Here is a 19,905-nt window from a genome sequence, read left to right on the forward strand (position 1 = left end):
ATGTGAAAAATAAATTCTATAAGTTGAGATAATCCAGATTTGTGAACAAGTATTTGGATAAACACAAAATGTTGTAAATTTATGAAGAATGTGTGTTATTTTAAAATTAAAATATAACTTTGTTTTAAAATCACTATAAATATTTTATCATTACTTAATTATAATGTCTACCGGTTTCGAAACCGGCAGACATTATAATTAAGGTTTATTAAATATTTATGGTAATTTGAAAAAAAGTAACATTTTAATTATAAAATGGAAAATCATAAAGTTACTGCTTCAAATATAAATTATATGTACTTATATTCTTTTATTGAAAATTTTTTTATGTTTTGTTTATTTATTTATTTTACAACATGCATTGGTTTACCCGCCAACAGTCAAGTACGTACAACAGTCATGGTACGCCTATACGGAGACCGTGATTTCAAAATATAACAAACTAACCATCACGCCTCTTACTCGCAAGAGTAGGCAGAGAGAATACACGACCACACCACTCTACCTTTGCAAAAAATTTTAAAAAAAACTTTTTTTCTGTGGGGTTCATTATTATAATTTTTTTTTCATCTAAATTTTTTTGCATGTCAATATAATGCATTTGAAATATTATATAAATAAAAGTACAAAAAAAAGATTTATTAATTAATTTTCCAAAACATGTTACAAACATAAGTCATACATATAATATTCCCGATAAGTAATTTCTATTTCTCGTTTTGGGACATGGAATTAAGGTTAACAAGACTGGAACACAATTAATAAAGTTACAAAAAAGATTTTTTTATATAACCAAAACTAATACATGGCAAAATATAAAAACAATTAACAGGTATAATAAATAGGCATAAGAAGCATATATAAAATAAATAAATAAGAATAACATAAGGTGAGAAGCATATTTAAAATAAACAAATGAGAAAATATAGCAAATGATATAATACAAAAAAGACCCCACAAAGACATGGCTGCGTGTAAGTAGGTATACATTATATTTTAGGTTTAGTAAAGGGCACTGCTAAGAATTCAGTAGATGTTATCAGAAACAAAATAAGTTAGAAAGTTTTCATATAAATTACAAATGTTTGATTTTCACAGAAAACAAAAAATCAAAAACATAAAAATGAAAAAAGTTAGAAAATATGTATGTACTATATCGCTCACTCCTTTCAAGAACGTCATAAATAAAAAATCGTCAATTTTCAGTTGTGCATGTTTTCGGAATGCCCAGAAAATGCACTTTATCCCAGCAAAAGTGGAATATTTTTATCTTTATATTTACCTGCTACAGGGCAGAAAGTGTTGTTTTTACATATTGAAGCACATGTATTGTTTAATATTTTTTTTTAAATAAACTAAATATTTTTCAAATGGAGAAAAAACCTTCAGGTTTTGCCTAAAAAGATCTGTTGCACAGTAAAAAATTCAATAAGTGGCTTGATATTTGTTTTTAATAGATTGTATTATATTTTTAAACTTTAAAAACATTCTCCTGCAAAATCAAGTTTTTTGATTTATGACGTTCTTGAAAGGAGTGAGCGATATGAGTAAAATGTTTAAATGAAAAAGGAACTAATGTAGATCTGTTTTTTCAATGAATACTTTAAGCAAAATTTAAAAAAAATTAGGTAGCTTTTTTTAAATGTCAGTAGGTACCTAGCTCCAATTACAAAAATTTTCAAATTAATCATTTAAAAGATAATTTTAATAATTTAAATTAAACCCTTATCCGCATCCCAATGGTGCATAGGGCACTGCGTCATATAAACGCAGTGTTATCTTGATCGTTTACACATGAAGGAGAGGTGATCAGCCCTCCACTTCAGGTACCAGTCCAGGGTAATATTGAATAAATATGACAGTGAAAAAATCACTTACATTTATTTTACCCCCCTTGGGAATCGAACCCGGGACCTCCAGAATGGTAGCCGAGCGTGCTGACCATTACACTACGGAGGCGGACAAAAGGTTAAAAGATAACAAGGTTTAAAACATTACTTCATCAATCATTTATCTCGCTGACACGCTCTTAATATACATATTTTTTTTTTTTATTAATTTCAAACAACCACAACATGTTGTAACTAATAAAGACTGACACTGACGTGCTAGTAGCTTAAATAGTTTTAAAAATAATTTGCATACATAAGGGTGATTACCATTAGAAAACCGAAGCTGGGGCTAATCGTGAATTGGGAAAGGCAGCAGATAAAAATATCATTCCACCCTCTTCTACATTAAGCCCTCATATGACGTCTTTAAAATAGGTTTGTTTGTAAAAGTGTCACCGAATTGTTGAAGAAAGGTTCTTATCTTACTTATTAATGTGGAAGAGGCTAAGAATGTTTGCCAAGACAGAGTCGTGTGGCGGTCTATTCTCTCTGCCTACCCCTGCGGATAAGCGGCGTGATGGTTAGTTAGTCAGTAATTTAACTTTGTTATTATTTATGCATGTAATAAGGAAGGAATGCAAAGGTGAGATAAGCATTATCGATAATATTAAGAAAGTTGTGTTGAGACGGTTTGTGCATGTGGAACGAAAGAGTGAGGAAAGAACGGTAAAACAAATAAGGCGAATGTAGTTTGAAAAGGAGCAGAGGAAGACCGAGAAAAACATGGCACGGTCATGTATGTCGAATACTTTAAGGCTGTCAGGTTAGGCGTCAAAATGATCGGCGGGTATGTATGAGGATATCCATGAACGTGGAAGAGGCAAAAAATGTTTGCGAAGACAGCTTGCAAGTAGTTTGGTGTTCTGTTCTCTCTGCCTACCCCTGCGGGAAGCGGCGTGATGGTTAGTTAGTTAGTAATTTAATTTTGTTTTTCATTTATGCATGTACCGATGTGTATACGACATTTGAACTAATTATCTACCATTTTTTTTATTAAATTACAGGGTGCCAATGGACTCGGCGCATAAATATTGTTTTAATCAGCTCTCAAGTACCCAAAACATCAAACTTCAAATTGTCCCGTTTATTACAGGAACATTATGTAAATGGTATGGATGCCTCCATATTTTCAATAAAGAGTGGCAGCTCATTAGAATATGCTAGAATATGCGTCTATGAACGCCCCTAAATTATAACCAAAGGGTAAAAACTCAGAATTTGAAACTCGCAAGATATGACGAGATACGTTCACTGATATGTTTCTCAAAGTTTGAAAAATTTAAATGTGTATTAGAGTTTTACATGATTTTGAGTGGGTCCAAATACTTGTTCACAAATCTGGATTATATTATTTTTTGACATCTCATCAAAGATGAAGAAGAATATGGAAGTCTGGTCACTTACGGGGCTGACGACCGTCATAGGCTGGTTTAAGTGATCACTTTACACACGTGTAACATTCACCAATTCTACCCATTATTGACAACCACACTACTCAAATTCTTGGAAGTTCTGTTTATATGAACCAATTTAGAAACCTTGTTCTTGAATCACTAGAACTTCACTAGAGACATCTATTGGTGAGAAGTAAAGAATTATCTGGATTATCTCTAAATATAGGAGTTATTTTTCATATTATTTTTTGACATCTCATCAAAGATAAAGAAGAATTCTTCTTCATCTTTGATAAGATGTCAAAAAATAATATGTATACGAGATAACGGTTTGAAAACAAGCGATATTTTGTGAAATTCGTGCTCCATACATTTCTGCTTGGAATATATTCACTGACAGCGTTATCAGCTTATGCGTTCAATGGATCATTCTCATGATGTGTTATTATTGGCTAATAAATTAATGTGAAAAATCACAAGAATATCGGCAGCATTATTTTTGAAATCTGTAAAGAAGTAAGGGAGATATTAAGGTTTAAACTTTAGATATTTGAATAAAACGAAAAACGGACATCAGGTGTGTTGTGGGGCGTATCTTTTTATGTATCTGATTTATAAAACTGTTATAGTAGTAGTATGGATTCGTTTCTGTGACGTCATTCGTTACCAACTTACGAAGGCGAATTTTGAACAAGAAAATGATGAATGAAAATATTGATTTTATCGGCTGTTATAAACAAAAAACGAGTCTTACACAATCCTTTACAGGTTGAGTAGGTTAAATTATATTCCTCCCGAGTGATAATATCCTATTGAATCCTATACAGTTATGATTAAGGCCCAATATACGATAAATTGCAGGATAATCGGACACATAATTAGGTCACAATATACCTAATATGGTCGCAGTGACATAAGGGATGCAAGATCCCTTGACCTCACAAAAAAAACATAATCGGCAAATGAGAACTCACAATACATTGTCTCTCCTAGTTTACAATAACAATATTTTAACTCTATATCTAGAATGCTTAGGTTGCACAGTTAGAAAATGACGATTTAATCGACATTTTTAATGATGACATTGAGAAATTAATACAAGACGTCTATTACCAGATTCGTGATATCGAACTGAAATAGAGTTTTGAATTTTCCACCTCAATCTTAGTATAGTTTAATCAAAGCTTAGTTTAATTTCGCTTTAAATATTACTTTTTTTTAAATATTTTTTATTTCATTATTTTTTATGGTTGCTACTCTTTTTTACAACCAAATTTCTAGTATTTCTTTATATCTATATGTATTTAACCTATGTTTTAATTGTTAGTTGTGTTCTCATCTAATTGATGAAAAACAGTTAAACGAATTATTATAATTAAATGTATAGTTAAATTTGTATTGCACTGTTTTTTACTTCATGTCTTGTGTTTTTCACTGTTTGTAAAACCATAAATAAATGATTATTTTTCTTTAAATCTACGTAAAATTTAACTTAATTGATTTTTTTGCTTAAAACACCGTTTTTGTATTAAAAAAATAAGTTTTTCTTCGCAATAAATACATAAGCATATGGTTTTGAAAAGAAAAGGGTTGTTGAAAGGTAGAGTAATTAAAATATATTTAAAAAAAACACAAACAACATGCATTCCTAAAAAAAATAGGCGTGGAGAGACGTGTGACTTCTAGCGCAGCCGGTCGCTTACTGAATTCCATGTTTGCGAAAAAGGCCTTAGTGAAAAAGTTCGAAGCAAGATACAAGAAAATACAAATTAAAATAGGTTTATAATCAATTAATAATAAGAATGAATTAACAAAATTAAAATTTAAATTGCGAATATTTTTCCATTAAAGTTTGAGAATAACGTGTGTTATTTTTAATCGTAAAAATTATAATGTTAAAATGCCATTAACAGAATAAGAAAAGGGCACAAGCTAATATGTCAAAAATTATAACACGCATTTACAAGGGTAAATTGAAATCAAAATCCACCCGTATGACTGCCTAACCAGAATAGGCCCTACTTGCAAGTATGTATGTGGTATATTCGATAAGCCTTTTTGATAATGGTGTTTATATTTATTAATAATGACGTGTTATGGGTAATGATTCTGTAAACGGGGCATTTTACCAAGGGGTCGTTGAATTATATCTTGGTACTCTTTCCTGAAGTTATAAGAGGATATATAAATAAGGGCAGGTACTAAATGTTTTGCAGATTTTGTATCGAGGATAACGAAACACTAATCCACAATCTCTATAACAGTGACGCACTCGCTCGCAAACGAAGTCGCATCCTTGGAGGACCACAACTGGAAGAGAAGGTGAAGCTCCTACCACCAAGACAGGTCGTGAGCTACATGACTCATGTAGGTCTTGAGAGTGAGCTATGATACAAAGGGAAATAAAAAAATAAAGTAGACTAAATGCAGTCGAAATCCAATATCTTAATGTGGCAAAACGATGTACGATAGAAGTTCTATAGATGATATGTGTCGCCTTCTTTCAAAATCCGCCAGATCAAATCTTTTAATTTTTAAAAATAAATACTCTTTCGGAATGCCAATTGTGGGTTTTATTGCTTAAAATATATAAATACTTGAAAACCCTGCTAAAAAATATTTAATAACAGCGTTGTATTTCAAACTCCGCTAAATTCATGAAACTTGCCTTCTGACCCATATCGGCCAATCAGAGAGCGGGGATAAGTCAGAAATTAAGATGGCGTCATTATCGGTTTGTGTCTCGTGTTTTTTTTATAATACTGAAAAAAAAAACATTAAAATGGGAAAATTCTCTTTTTCACTATACATATTTTATCTTATGATAGACAAATCTTCGAAACATAAATGTTACCCGGAGAATTTGGATTTTTTGTAAAATCGTCTTACATGGATCTGGTGGATTTTGAAAGTAGGCGACACATGTGAGGTAAGAATACAAGGCTGAGATAACCATTATCGATAAAATTAACAAAGGTTTGTTGAGACAATTTGGGCATGTGAATCGAATGAGTGAAGAAAGAACAGTAAAACCAATTAATTTATAGACGTTCGAATGGTGAAATAAGGAAGCAATGTTAGTTAGTTTTACATAAATATATAACATAGAACATAGTAAAAGTTACTTGTAAAGGCTTAATAATAGTATAAAATAAACAAGACAAACATTTCATGAAAGGTATAAAGATAATAATTACATATTTAGCAGTAGCGACACGCTGTCTGATGAAATTATTCATTACTGAACAAAAGGGATAGACCATTAAACCATTGCACAAAGATAACCAAGATTTCTTTGTATAATGTCCATTTGGCCTGCTGACACGTAAAGACCATGTAATTTTGTAACAACTGTAGGCTAGTGGTGGATATAAACTTTTGGCCGTCAGTGTACATGACTAGGTACATACTTAGCCATAAATGGGTGAAATAGTTATGGTGTTTTCCCAACCATGGTGATTATGGTAACATAACCTTTATTTATGTATCGGATTTTGTGAATAATTTTCTTATTCATACATATTTAAACACTAAGATCATACTGAAGAATCTATGGCTTGTATTATCTTTAGTGGAAGCAATGACTCTTCTCTAGTTATCCCTTGACTGTGCTGCACGTAGTGCTCCAACCACCGAGGTGCCTGCTGCTGCCTTAACTTGATCGGTCCATCGTGTGGGGATCTTCCTCTCACTCTCTTCCCCTCCAGGCTACCGATCACAACCAGTCGTTCCAGGTTATCCTCATTGCTACGCGCAGCGTGTCAAATAGATACTGCAGCGAAATTACATACGAGTGACGTGTTAATAAAATGGACAAAAAAACTTTGATAAAAAACAGTAACATTTAGACGGAAATTGCAGTTTAATTTAAATACGAGTATTGTAGATAGTACTTTACGAAAATGACGATATATATTTTTTATTAATATTTTCATGTATTCTGTCACATCAACACTTATTCTTTTATAATTTATATTTGAAGCTTTGTGATTTTGAATTTATATTTGAAATATAACTTTGCTTTAAAATAACTAAAAATATTTTATTATTAATTTCATTAATTGATTCGGCAGTCACTTTGTGGTAAAATCTATCAATTTTGCTTTACTTAGTAAATGTTTTATGTTTCATGTTTTACTTAGTAAATACCACTATTTCTTCAAATCTACTCTGACACGTGTTTCAATGCATTTTCAATGATGCGGTATGCATCGAAACACGTGTCACAGTAGATTTTAAGAAATAGTGGTATTTACTATGTAAAACATTAATTTAAAAAATATTATTACTTAATTATAATGTCTGCTGGTTTCGAAGCTAAGACTGATTAATACTAGAATTAATCAGTCTTGAAAAAGAAGCGGTTAGCTTCGAAACCGGTAGACATCATAATAAAGTTATAATAAAATATTTATAGTGATTTAAAGCAAAGTTTTATTTAAAAAAAAATCTCCGTTCGTGTTAGTTGGAGGGGGTCAACCTAAGTGACAGAAATTCTCGCCTGTCCAAACTCAAAACACAGTAAGGGACATTTTTTTTGTAGTATTTTTTTTTGTTTGTTTTTGGACTAAGTAGATTCTACTTGGTCCAAAAATGCAAAAAAAGTGCTACAAAAAAATGTCCCTCACTATGTTTTAAGTTTAGACAGCCGTTCTGGCCTGTTGCCTACTGTTGGCTTCTGTTTACCCCATCCCGTATTCACCCATGACCCGTCTATTATCTCCTGTATGCGTTTTCATCTCCATATTAGACCTACATCTTTCACCTGCTCAGGCTATAAAAAATCTAAATATTCCTGGCCGCCAAAACTGGAGCCAATAGAGTACAAATCCACATTTCTACCCGCGACATTTCTACCACAATCCCCCCCCCCTCCTTACCGGCCGAGCGAGGCAGACACACTGAAACTGAACGGTAGGTTGTTCCGACAACTCACGACTCATTCGTGTTTCCGAGCTCTTCGGGGCTAGTCGCACTGCTCGCATCTCTAAATAGTCGTGCGCTTATTGTTTGATACTTAACGGACGAGATTTAAATCGAGCAGATTCGCGCTCAAATTCAAAATATATTCTAAATTATTTAGAAACTTAACTCGAGATAGACTGAGATTGGCTATTTTGAAAAATAGAATATTTGCTACTTCGCGCTTTTTAGTTTGTGTCGGGTGAACAATATTACCGAAGATTACTGTTCTGTGCGTGCTATATAGTGCAAAAAAAACTTATCAGTGACAGACAAATAAACTTAGTGAATTTATCTTGAAAAAAAAAACATTATGGCTGTTGTCTTCCAGAATCCTTTGCCAGAGTACATGAATCCGCCGTACGTGGATGATTTCCGCGGTTATCTGGACGAGATACTCAGAGAATACATAAAGATTTTAGCCTACATTTTGTCTTGAGTTGGACAGCCAATATATTTGAAGATGGCGATCGGCTTCCTGCCCTCGGACGAAGACACGGACGCCAGCTACGAGCGGCTGAACAGGATCCTCCAGGAGTTGGTGGGAATCGCTTTTCACCTGAGGAATAGACGTGAGGCCACCTCGAGGACTTCTCCACCAGCGCCTGCCATCAATCAAACGAGAGGTAAGTGTAGATTACATTTCTCTATTAAAAAGTATAAAAATTGTCTTGTGCACAACTATGATACCCGCTTCACCCACAGCGAAGGGTTGATGTCCCCGAGAGTGAAAAATAAACATGGAATTAAAACAATAATATATAGTTCTGAGTTCTGAGTAGTTGCCGGTGGAGGTAGAGGGCAAACAAAAATATGGAGCAAAGGCATAATGAAAGAATGGGTTAACAATATCAAGAGTTGATATAATAATTATTATAAAATTAATGAAAATAAATATAATTTATTTTCTGTTTATTTAGTTTAAAAAAAAACAACAAATTAAAAAAAATACTCTAAGGACTGTGAATCTAGATATTTTTCATATTTTTTAGATCAGTATTACTCAATTCTCGTCAATTTACTACAACATTTCGCGTTTGATAAAGAATTTTAGCAGCGATTCAGATACGCGCATTTTGAAAAACTAAAATAAAATTACTTATAAATATAGAACATACCTACTGGATAAATTCTAAAAACTTCTTGATTTACTAAACATTTAAAAGTTGTTTGTCATTTTTCAACTCAAAAACTTTTATCAATTAATATTTTTTGAACTCGTTATTCTAAAAATAATAATAAAAAATAAAAAGAATATAAAAACAAATATTGATTATTCGATTATTTTTTTATACATAAAAAACACTATTTTACTTTAAACACAATAAATTGAAATTTTTCTGTTATTGGGGTGGATATAAATAATATGTATTTAATCCCTCGCAAAAAAATATAATTATGAATTTTGGACCGAAAAATATCTTATATAAAATATATTAATAAAAAAAAGGTGGCAACATTTATTACATGCATTTTTTTTATATTTTATTTTAAGGTATGTATTTTCCAAAATAAAATAAAATAAATTTTAATTTGTAACTCTACATGACAATTCATTAAAAAAAATATTTCGATAGTCACAATCCACAATAAAATACTTCAGACTTTGTATTCCGTCAATATCAAAAATATATTCGCTTTCCTGTTTTCGTATAATTTTTTAATCAAATTTAATTTACTGATATGTGTAGTATTTTTCATGTGTTAAAATTAAAAGTTTATTATTTTACATAAATTTATTAATACGGCAGTTGTGCCAATTTCTGGAGAAGTTCCGAATATCGAATAAGGTGTGAGTTTATTTTATACTTATTTATTTGTTTATTTTGTATATATTTACACTTTACACCCATGTTGTTGATCATAATCCTTGTTCTACATTAGCTGTTTGCTAATGAACTTGATATAGTTCGTGATCGCGTAGTTAGTATGAAGAATCACGCAATTTTGTTCATACTGTTATGTAATATCAATTCGGTATTGACTTCGTGATTCACTTCGGTCACACACGTTTCTCATGATGTCGTGAATTCGAAACACACCAAACACCTTCCGCGTTTATTTGCGAGGAATACAAAAAAATATTTAACTTTTTTCAACAACGCATCTTTGTTATTTATTTATTTATACTTGTATATATTTTTTATGTTTTTTCTTGCACTATAAGTTACTTAGGTTTCTGCCTACTTTATCGTTGAAAATCTTACGTTTTAAAATATATCAATTTCATACGTGTATTTTTTTCTGCATTTAAAAAGAACTTTACGGACCCGAAAAAAAATAGAAACTGTGATGGTACGAATTTTGATGAAACTGTTAAAATGGTTTCGTACTCAAGCAGCACAGGATTTTCCAATTTTTATAGGAAACCTGGATTGACAGAAAAATATGACATGTGTGTAATGGATGAATTGTATAAATTTTGTTTCATTTGCGACATATTGTGTCATGGGACCATTCCAGATAATATACTTTATGTGATAGGTATGTTTAAAAAAACCTATTCTCGGATATAACGAGGAACGGTTATAAAGAGCAAATTCAGTCGGTCCCTTCATCCTCGTTATAACCGAGTTCGACTGTAATTTATATTTGAATCACTAACTTTGTGATTTTCCATTTTATAATTAAAATGTCTTCTTTTCCGTCTTATTACTCATTGCTGAGGGTTGTGACCCTAGCAGAAGCAATGACTCTTCTCCAGTTATCCCTTGACTGCGCTGCACGTAGCGCTCTAACCACCGAGGTGCCTGCTGCTGCCTTAACTTGATCGGTCCATCGTGTGGGGATCTTCCTCTCCTCTCCCTCTCTTTCCCTCCAGGCTACCGACCACAACTAGTCGTTCCAGGCTATCCTCCTCCTTGCCACGCGCAACGTGTCCAAAGAACTGGAGAATCCGTCGGGTACAGACATTTACACATTTACATAATTAAAATGTAACTTTGTTTTAAAATCACAGTAAATATTTATAGTGATTTTAAAACAAAATTACATTTTAATTACAATATCAATTTCTGTTTCGTCATATTTCGTTATTATCAAAATAAATAAATAATTATTTTACGCCGCGTAATTTTAATCTTATATCGAAACTCGAATATTTTATGCAATATTATTCTTATTTTAATTTTTCCAATAATTTTGCAAAGATATTTTATACAAACAAATACACGTTCAATATTTGAAGATGTGATTTATTGGCATGTTTGTATTTATAATAAAAAGAAAAGAAATAAATATTATGTAACATAGTGTAATTTAAATTTTATTTATGTTTTTAATTATTTATATTGATTGATTTTTATTTAATTAATCTAAATTTGAAACCCATACATTTTTCTAAAATTTTATAGATTTTAATTATAAATAAATACACGTTTGATATTAAGAGAACTGACTTAATGGTATGTTTGTATTTATAATAAATAGCGTAAAAATGATAAAAAAAAATAAAGCTAGTAGATTCAATTCTAAATTACTCTGTTTCTGGAGGTGTGTCCAAATTTGGGCGTGAAACGTTTTTAACACGACATAAGAGCTATTTTCGTGTAGCACCCATTTCAGACACGCCTCTCGAATCAGAACATTATTCAAAAAATTGTGTATGTTCACACATTTAGTTGGTGTTTTCATAATACAATAAAAATAAACGACAAAAAATGTTATTAAAATATGATATATAAAAACAAGACATCCGATAAACGACGGGGTAGGTGCACTTTACTTTGAAATATTTTTGTCGATGTAGCGTAGGCCGTAAGTGATATTACTAATGCCATCTATCGGCAAACCGTGTAACTAACAGCGCAGATCTCCAAATTTTTTATCGGTACGTTATCAGTAATCTATACATGAAATATTTATGTTTTATATCATTGTGTTTTTGGCATCCTAATGAAGTAGTTGGGAATAAAAAAATGGCGGACTCCTTCATCGTTCCCGTGATTGAATTAATCAAAATAATACTTCATAAAATTTTAACGTATTGGTGTTGGCTACTAAGTGACTCTTGTTCTACTGTGAAACAGAAAGTGAATTTATTTATACAAGTGTATATCGATAAACGAACAATTAAAAAAGTTCCCTCGGTTTGTATGCTATATTAATTTATATTTTTTTATATATGAAACTGACATAGTGAATGACACTGACTTCTTAAGCATAAATAAAAACTAGATTTCATTTCATGTGTTTTTTTTATATTCATACGTATATTTGATTTTATTTATTTAAAACTTTTATATTGATGTTTTTGGATATTAGAATGGTTTAAATTCAAGATAGCATGTCTTGTAAATTATGTAAAATGAAATAAATACTTATGTAACATTGCCACCAAATATATTTTAAAACTCATGAGTTGCCAATAAATTCATCGAATATCATAAACTAAAAATATAACGAATTTCTTCTTAACGATTGATTCAATTTTTATTTCGTGTTACATTTAAAAATATTATTTTACGTTAATTAGTACACTCCTTAAATACTATGTTTTTTATGGTTAATTATCGTAGATAAATATGATTTTAAACGTCATAAATAGAATTAAAAAGTAAAATTTTCTCTAAAAAGTGTATTTTTTTATTGATTATAATTTTAATTTGTTACTCGATGTGTCAATTCTTTAAAAAATATACTACGACAATAAATATAAACTTATTAATAAACTATGTAAAAAAAATCAGCCTTTTGAATACCTTTTTTAATATTCGTAACAGACTTTTTTAATTGAAATAATTTTCAATCAAATTTGATGAACTGAGTATGTTTTTTAATATTTTTAAATTTAAAGTTGATTCTGTGACATAAATGTAAATACGATAGTTTTTATTTTATTTGTTTATTAGGCCTTGTAGATTATAACAGCATTGTGTTTGTTGATATGGCACAAGCGGTATTACTAATGCCACCTATCGGCGAATCTCGCAACTATAACAAAATATCGAAGTACTTATTTATTTTGTTTTATTTCTTCATTGTTTATCGATTCAAATGTACGCTTCATCTTTCAATTGGATTTACACCGCGGGTTTATTTTTTTTTAAATAAAATAATTTTCCATAGCCAATATTCTTTTCTTGCACTAGTGTGAATTAATTCTAAGACCGTTTTTTCTGACCTTGGTGAAAACGCGAGCCTATGAGTATCGCCCCTATGCGATCCAAGGACCCTCTGTATGCGCATGTACTAATTTAATTGCAGTTAGTGCACTTGTGAATTATGCAAATACCTAGCGAAGTTCTTTGTTCGTCTTTATAACATATTCAGAATTGCATTTTCCGGAAAAACACATGCGGTTTTTTATAGTTTATCATATAAAACTGACGTCTTTACGTTTTACAGTGACGAACAAAAGTTTCCGGCCTACATGTAAAACGTTTTAGGATTGCGTCATTAAAAATATTGTTTCATCACAAATGAAGACATTAAATCCTTTTATTTTTGCAATTTACAATTTTTATTAATATTTTTAGAGCAGTGTTACATTATAGAGGAATCGATTCCCGTGTCAAAAAATACAAACATATATGTAAATGTATTGTTTTCCATTTGGATACACCTTATCAGTTCAAACGATACACTATCTTACGTTATGACATGACATTTTAGTGAGGTAAAATAAATATTTTTGATAATTTTATAACTTTGATGGATATTATTTGAAACTACTAATTCATAAAAGCAGATTTCTTATCATCCCGTATTAGTCAACATTTCATTGGCCGTCCTCGCAATAACAGATCTCTTATAATCTATTTATCTTATTATCTCGCAATAACGCTAGAAGCCGAACGTGTTTTCACACCCGATTTTTTTTAGAATATGTATTGAATTTTATGTTTTTGTTTTCTAGAACATACATTTTAGTCTGCCTCCGTAGTGTAATGGTCAGCACGCTCGGCTACCGTTCTGGAGGTCCCGGGTTCGATTCCCAGGGGGGGTCAAATAAATACAAGTGATTTTTTCACTGTAATATTTATTCAATATTACACTGGACTGGTACCTGAAGCGGAGGGCTGATCACCTTTCCTTCATGTATAAAAACGATCAAGATAACACTGCGTTTATATGAAGCAGTGCCCTATGCACCATTGGGGTGCAGATAAGGGTTTTATTATTATTATTATTATAGAAAATACATTAAAAAAAAATATTCCTTTCTCAATTTTTTCAAAACTATATTTTTTTCGAAGAACAACTAATTGTTTCAATACGAAAACAATGTTTTATTAAAAAAAAAACAATTACGTAAAATGTTACCTGGCTTTGAAGAAAGATAAGTTGATATTTAACGTATGTTGGGCTTTAAAACACCTGTAGATAAAAATGTTTTTTTGTTGTTGATAATTTGTATAGCGTCCTTTTCGTAATATATGTACTACTACTCAAGGGCTCTCATAGTCAGTAAAGCGCATGTACGATGAATCTTTTGTATGAGACTCACCCTAAATCCTATCCTTGCAATATTTCAAACAAAAATATCCACCTGTCTTCCATTCTATTATGGACGTAATGTTATTCATATGAAAAAAATACAAGTTTTCAATTCTTTCCCTCGGTTTCTTTTATCTAATAAAGTCTTGAATATAATTATAATCCAGTATTTAACTAAGATTAGGGCTAAACAAATTTATTTAATTTGGTGTTGTTAAATTTTATCTATCAATTTATTTGTATTAGCAACAGATATCATGACAAAAACAATGAAAAGTATACATTTACAGTAACGGTTATATCAATCATTGTGAGAAGAAGAAAAAAAACGTTTTTACAATTTGTTATTTTTAAAAACAGTTGTAATTATTTTAATTTAAAATGCTCATTTATTAAACTTCATTCATTCATTTCATTCAAACCCTTATCCGCACCCCAATGGTGCATAGGGCACTGCATCATATAAACGCAGTCTTGATCATTAACACATGAAGGAAAGGTGATCAGCCCTCCGTTTCTGGTAACAGTCCAGGGTAATATTGAATAAATATTAGAGTAAAAAAATCACAACACAGCTTATTAAAAGTAATAGAAAATAACATTCGGATGTAATAATATCTACATTGTAGGTACCTACTATAATGTATTATTCGAAACCTCAGCAGAGCAAGAAAACCCCATAGATCTTAATTGTGTCAATGGTAATGTAATAAAGCCGATGCTTCACTCTTAGATTAGTCTCCCAGTTTTAAATAAAACCCACAGAGGGCAATGAGTTCAGAGACGTCCAACAAAAAACTAACCCGAAATACGCCAAAAGGGAACAAAAGACAACTGACAGGTCCCCTGATCTTTCAGTGTGTATCCCTTTCCCTCGCGCGTCGGTCGTATCTTACATCTCTGTTCCTGTCGAGATTTGCCCGAACACCTGTGTGCCCCGTCCATTTGTCCCTTTTTCTTTCCCCATAGAACATTTTATCGGTTTGGATAAGAAAAATAACACTACTGCTGAAGGCACAATGAAACACTACCGAAAATAAAGCGGTGGTTATGTTTACTCTAATCAGCTATTGGCTTTTAGACGGCAATTTGTTATCTGTCCTTTATAACAATTATTATATTAACTTTATCTTCTTTTGCCATATCTCCGAGATTATACATGGTAAAATTAATATGACCCTTCCTTATTATATCGCCAAAAAATCTAGATCAGTTCTGTAAAGCTATATTAGAAAAAAAATCGCAAAAACGCAATCGATTAAAAATATTGTCATATTGCGTACGTGGGAAATAACAAATCCGTACAAGTAGGTACTAAGTTCCTACACTCTTTAGTATATTGTTTTTTTAAATGAAACTTGTTAGGTGGCGATTCGATAGTCAATAATTGGACGAGAATTGAAAGTGAAATTACAAGGACGTGTCACGTTTGTTAATTATATTTCGTTACATGAGAGAGAAAAACGATTTTACTTGGAGATAAGGAGAAAGAGAGCTATACCTTTCGTATACTATACAAAACGTTAGAATAAGATAATGTCGTTGTAGATGTGTGTCAGATGCTATATATAAACAGGAGATACCATGCGTTGTGTATGTAATATTTATCATGTTTTAACGAATCGATAATAAAATCCGGAAATGGGTGCGAATTCTTCTCGTTATCTCGAAAATTTACATACTCGTATGTCATATTTTAGTTATCACAAATCATTTATATCTGTATTACCAATTGAAGCACCAATCAATGATATTGTAAATAATGAATAAACAGTTTTTCCTCGCAAATTTTGTAATGTATTTCTTTAGCGATGTTCTCTATCTCTCTCTTTCTCTCAGATTAAATCTCCCAAAAAAAATAACTTCTAATCCCTTGATTTGCCTTTCATTAAACTTAATGTTTTAATGATTCACATCAAGTCGATACGTACTTGTCGATAAGACAGTATGGTATAATATCTATACATCGCTTTTAAGACCCGATTACACACTAGATACCTTTTTATCTCTAAGATTCTATGATTACACCTGTGCGTTGATTTAACCAACAACAAAAAACAAGTTTTTTCCAGTAGTGTTACGTTTACTTTTTTGTTTATTATGCACTGCCTCTGGTGTTATACATCATTGTTCGCTGCATTGGCTGCACTGTTATTTTCTTCCATTATGTCGAGTTGTCTGCGGACAGGGGTGTAGCACAGGTGTTCGACTCGCATCGGGACAATTGCTCACTGGAACAGATTACGCTTCCCGAGATGTTGCTCGCTTATTGCCTCTGGTTATTTATTGTTATGACGAGTAGCATTAGTGCGTTGGACTAACAAACTTATCTTCAGTGTGGGTGCAACCTGGATACACTAACGCACAATGGCCAGCTACTGGCTCGAAGGGCTTTCATTCAATGCGATACCAATAATAATTACTTTACAATTATACTTTCCTGTGGTGCACTTGAAGAGAAATCAAACACTACGTAAAGTAAATATTAGTTCATCTATTGACTGTGATCATTTTTAAGACTGAAAGATAACTTTTTTAATCAAAAAGACTAAATAGAATAAAAACTTTATAGCCTTATCTCACTAGGTATTAATGGAGATAATAATCTGAATAACTAATGTACTGTAAAAAATAATCATGTATTCGAAAATATTTTTACTGATTTTTTTAAATATTACTAGTGTATCAACTTGTGACAAAGCATTTAGATAACTTTTATAAGAATGAAGATGGGAATCTGAGCATCTGAGTGCTTACGACTTGGCATTTGGCTGGCTTCTTAAGTGATCACTTCATACCCTTGTGCAACGTTAAGCGTTCTGCCAATTATTGAACATCCAAACTGCATTTTTTTAAAGGATGTATTTGCACTGTTGTTGAATTTCTTCGTATGTTGGTTGTAATTTCGTTTCAATCCAATCAGTTTCGAGATTATGTAGCCCTGTTGTTGATTAATAATAGGAATTCTTTTAACTATAGTCACGCATTTGAACGCAATGTCTCTTTGTTCCCCAGTTCGACCTTCCTCGGACTCTGCAGCTCCTCGCCTGCCTGATGTGGTGTGTGAGGGGCCCCTGCCCGGCCGCCGGCGGGTCTGCTCCCAGTGCTCGCCCCCCTCCAGCCCCAGCTGCAGCGCCCAGTACCTCTCCAGAACCTTCGGGGCCCCCGGAGCGCTGGAGGACGACGTCTTCCTCGACACTCCGCCGAGACCCCCCCCACTCCGACAGCGAAGGCGGACCAAGCGATCTAGACTCAATGTGAGAACAAAACCTGCAGATGACATCCTCCACGACAACCAAACCAGGCTCCATGACTCGGGAGACCCCAACATGGAGGAGGTTTGTACATTTTATTAGATATACAAACAACGCTAGTATTTTACGACTTCTTCCAAGATTTGACCCAAGTGAAGGAATTTAACTTTTTTTTTTGTATTTCAATTTTTGTGTACACCAATTCAGATCTTATTGTAAATCTCTCGATACCCGCGCAAGACGTTTTTCATCTTATCGTTCTAATTCCCTATTAAAAAGAATGCAAATAGCCCTTTTAATTAGATTAAAGCCATGCTCATAGGCGTTAAATACAAAATTCACCTTATAATCCTCCCCCGATGTCTCTTTTCAATTTAATCTTCCTTCGCCTAAAGTTCGAGATGTAATTTGTATTTTTCTATTTCCCTTGCCACGTTAATTCTTTTCATTGACTGCGGTAATTCCGTTACCCGAAAAGATCCTGCATTACGGAAATTTTAATTCTTAGCATCCCCTTACGACCTCCCCCATCTCGAGAGATTTCGTTATAATTAAAAGATTACGCACCCCAATGCTTACTAGTTGACAAATCAAAGCGACTCTTGTTTATTCCGGTTTTATAAAAAGTTCTGTACATTTTGTTACGAGTACTTCATGCTTAAACAATATGTTGCGATAGATGATGTAAAGATCGACCATTCATCAAATAAATATTATTTGGTTCACGTAAAATTTTATTGATAGATTTATAGGCTTGCAATTTTAATTTATGTAGATCGCGTTTTATATAGTTTGAAACTGAGTTTATTACGATTGTAGGCAGGTTGATAATCCGAATTAATTTCTTTGTTTCAGGATACTGTCGACTCTTCCTCATCTTCCTGTGACGAGAAGGTGTCCGAATCCGAGTCCCCCATTGAGTCCACAAGACTATCCACGAGCCTCAAAGGTACTATATGGACAACAATAGCCATAGTCTTAGTCTGGAGGCTGCTAGCAAATAAACGATGAACGATCCCGTTTGTTGCTTCGATATTTCTTCTTTGAGGAAGACCCGATTCGATGGCCATATGATTAGCGTGTGATAAGTGTGAAACTCAGAACTGCATTGTGGACAGTGAAATATTTTTATATCATATTTGTAGACATTAAGACCAATTAAGAAAGTAATTTGTAAAGAAGGTTTTGTAATTATTTTATATCGAAATACCCCCCCGCTGTTTGTAAACATTTAGAAGATGGTTGGTTGTGTAGGAATAAAAGAATTATCGAAAATAAAGCTCAAGAAGCGTAATGTGATTTTAGTGTAAATGGGGAATGCGAACCTGATCCTCTATTAAGTGTTTTTATCGACTGTGTTCCAAAGATTGAAGCCTAAAAAATGATTGATCTCATTTTAAATAATGAAGAGAGTGTAAAATATAGATGTGCCAACACTATGTAAATATGCTTTTACGTCAGACGGAAACAGTCGACATGTTTTGGTGCCCACGGTGTTTTTTTTGGCCATGTTTTTAGTTTAACAATGTAAATAATCCCTTAGTTCATAATGCTTTTACTTATGCCTATTCAAACTCTGCTTAATGTTTTACTTAGTAACATTCATTTAAATACCTATGTTATCTATAAATATATATAATCCGCATGTCAGTGCCATTTTTTTAGTGAAATTTTATAATACGGGCCGAAAAAAAAATCGATTCGAAAATTTAGTTTTTCTTTCCTCTAGTTAAAGTACACCGCTTTTTGTCAATTTCTGCATTTTTATAAATACATAAATAAATAATTTTTTAAATAAATAATTTTTGAAATAAACAATTAGTTGAAATAAATAATTTTTATATTTTTTCCATTTTCGGCCCTTATTTTGTACATATTATAAAAAGTTTTCCATTGATCTCCTTTAGTTAGGCACCGGGGGTCGAAGAGCTGACGTTATATTCAGCTCCACCCCTTTTTTTATGT

General features: G+C 32.1%; 1 protein-coding gene across 1 annotated transcript; it reads left to right on the plus strand.

Annotated features, from left to right (window-relative positions):
* Nucleotides 1-8,227: 8,227 nt before the first annotated feature.
* Nucleotides 8,228-19,234, plus strand: LOC148308182 (uncharacterized). Its single transcript, XM_088262136.1, has 3 exons — nucleotides 8,228-8,874; nucleotides 17,702-18,024; nucleotides 18,796-19,234. Exons 1-3 carry the CDS (start codon nucleotides 8,712-8,714, stop codon nucleotides 18,949-18,951), a joined length of 642 nt encoding a protein of 213 aa, XP_088118262.1. The 5' UTR covers nucleotides 8,228-8,711; the 3' UTR covers nucleotides 18,952-19,234.
* Nucleotides 19,235-19,905: the final 671 nt, after the last annotated feature.

The sequence above is a fragment of the Brachycentrus maculatus genome, unplaced genomic scaffold (genome assembly GCF_059751285.1).
Source record: "Brachycentrus maculatus isolate JH-2025_06_01 unplaced genomic scaffold, ASM5975128v1 h1tg000173l, whole genome shotgun sequence".
In the NCBI taxonomy this organism is placed as follows: domain Eukaryota; kingdom Metazoa; phylum Arthropoda; class Insecta; order Trichoptera; family Brachycentridae; genus Brachycentrus; species Brachycentrus maculatus.

What these genes read in the sequence shown, in the direction of transcription:
- LOC148308182 (XM_088262136.1), top strand. Translation starts at nt 8,712, where the DNA reads ATGGCGATCGGCTTCCTGCCCTCGGACGAAGACACGGACGCCAGCTAC. An exon ending in TGCCATCAATCAAACGAGAG is followed by an intron (nt 8,875 to 17,701) that starts GTAAGTGTAGAT and finishes TTTGTTCCCCAG; the next exon opens with TTCGACCTTCCTCGGACTCT. An exon ending in GAGACCCCAACATGGAGGAG is followed by an intron (nt 18,025 to 18,795) that starts GTTTGTACATTT and finishes TCTTTGTTTCAG; the next exon opens with GATACTGTCGACTCTTCCTC.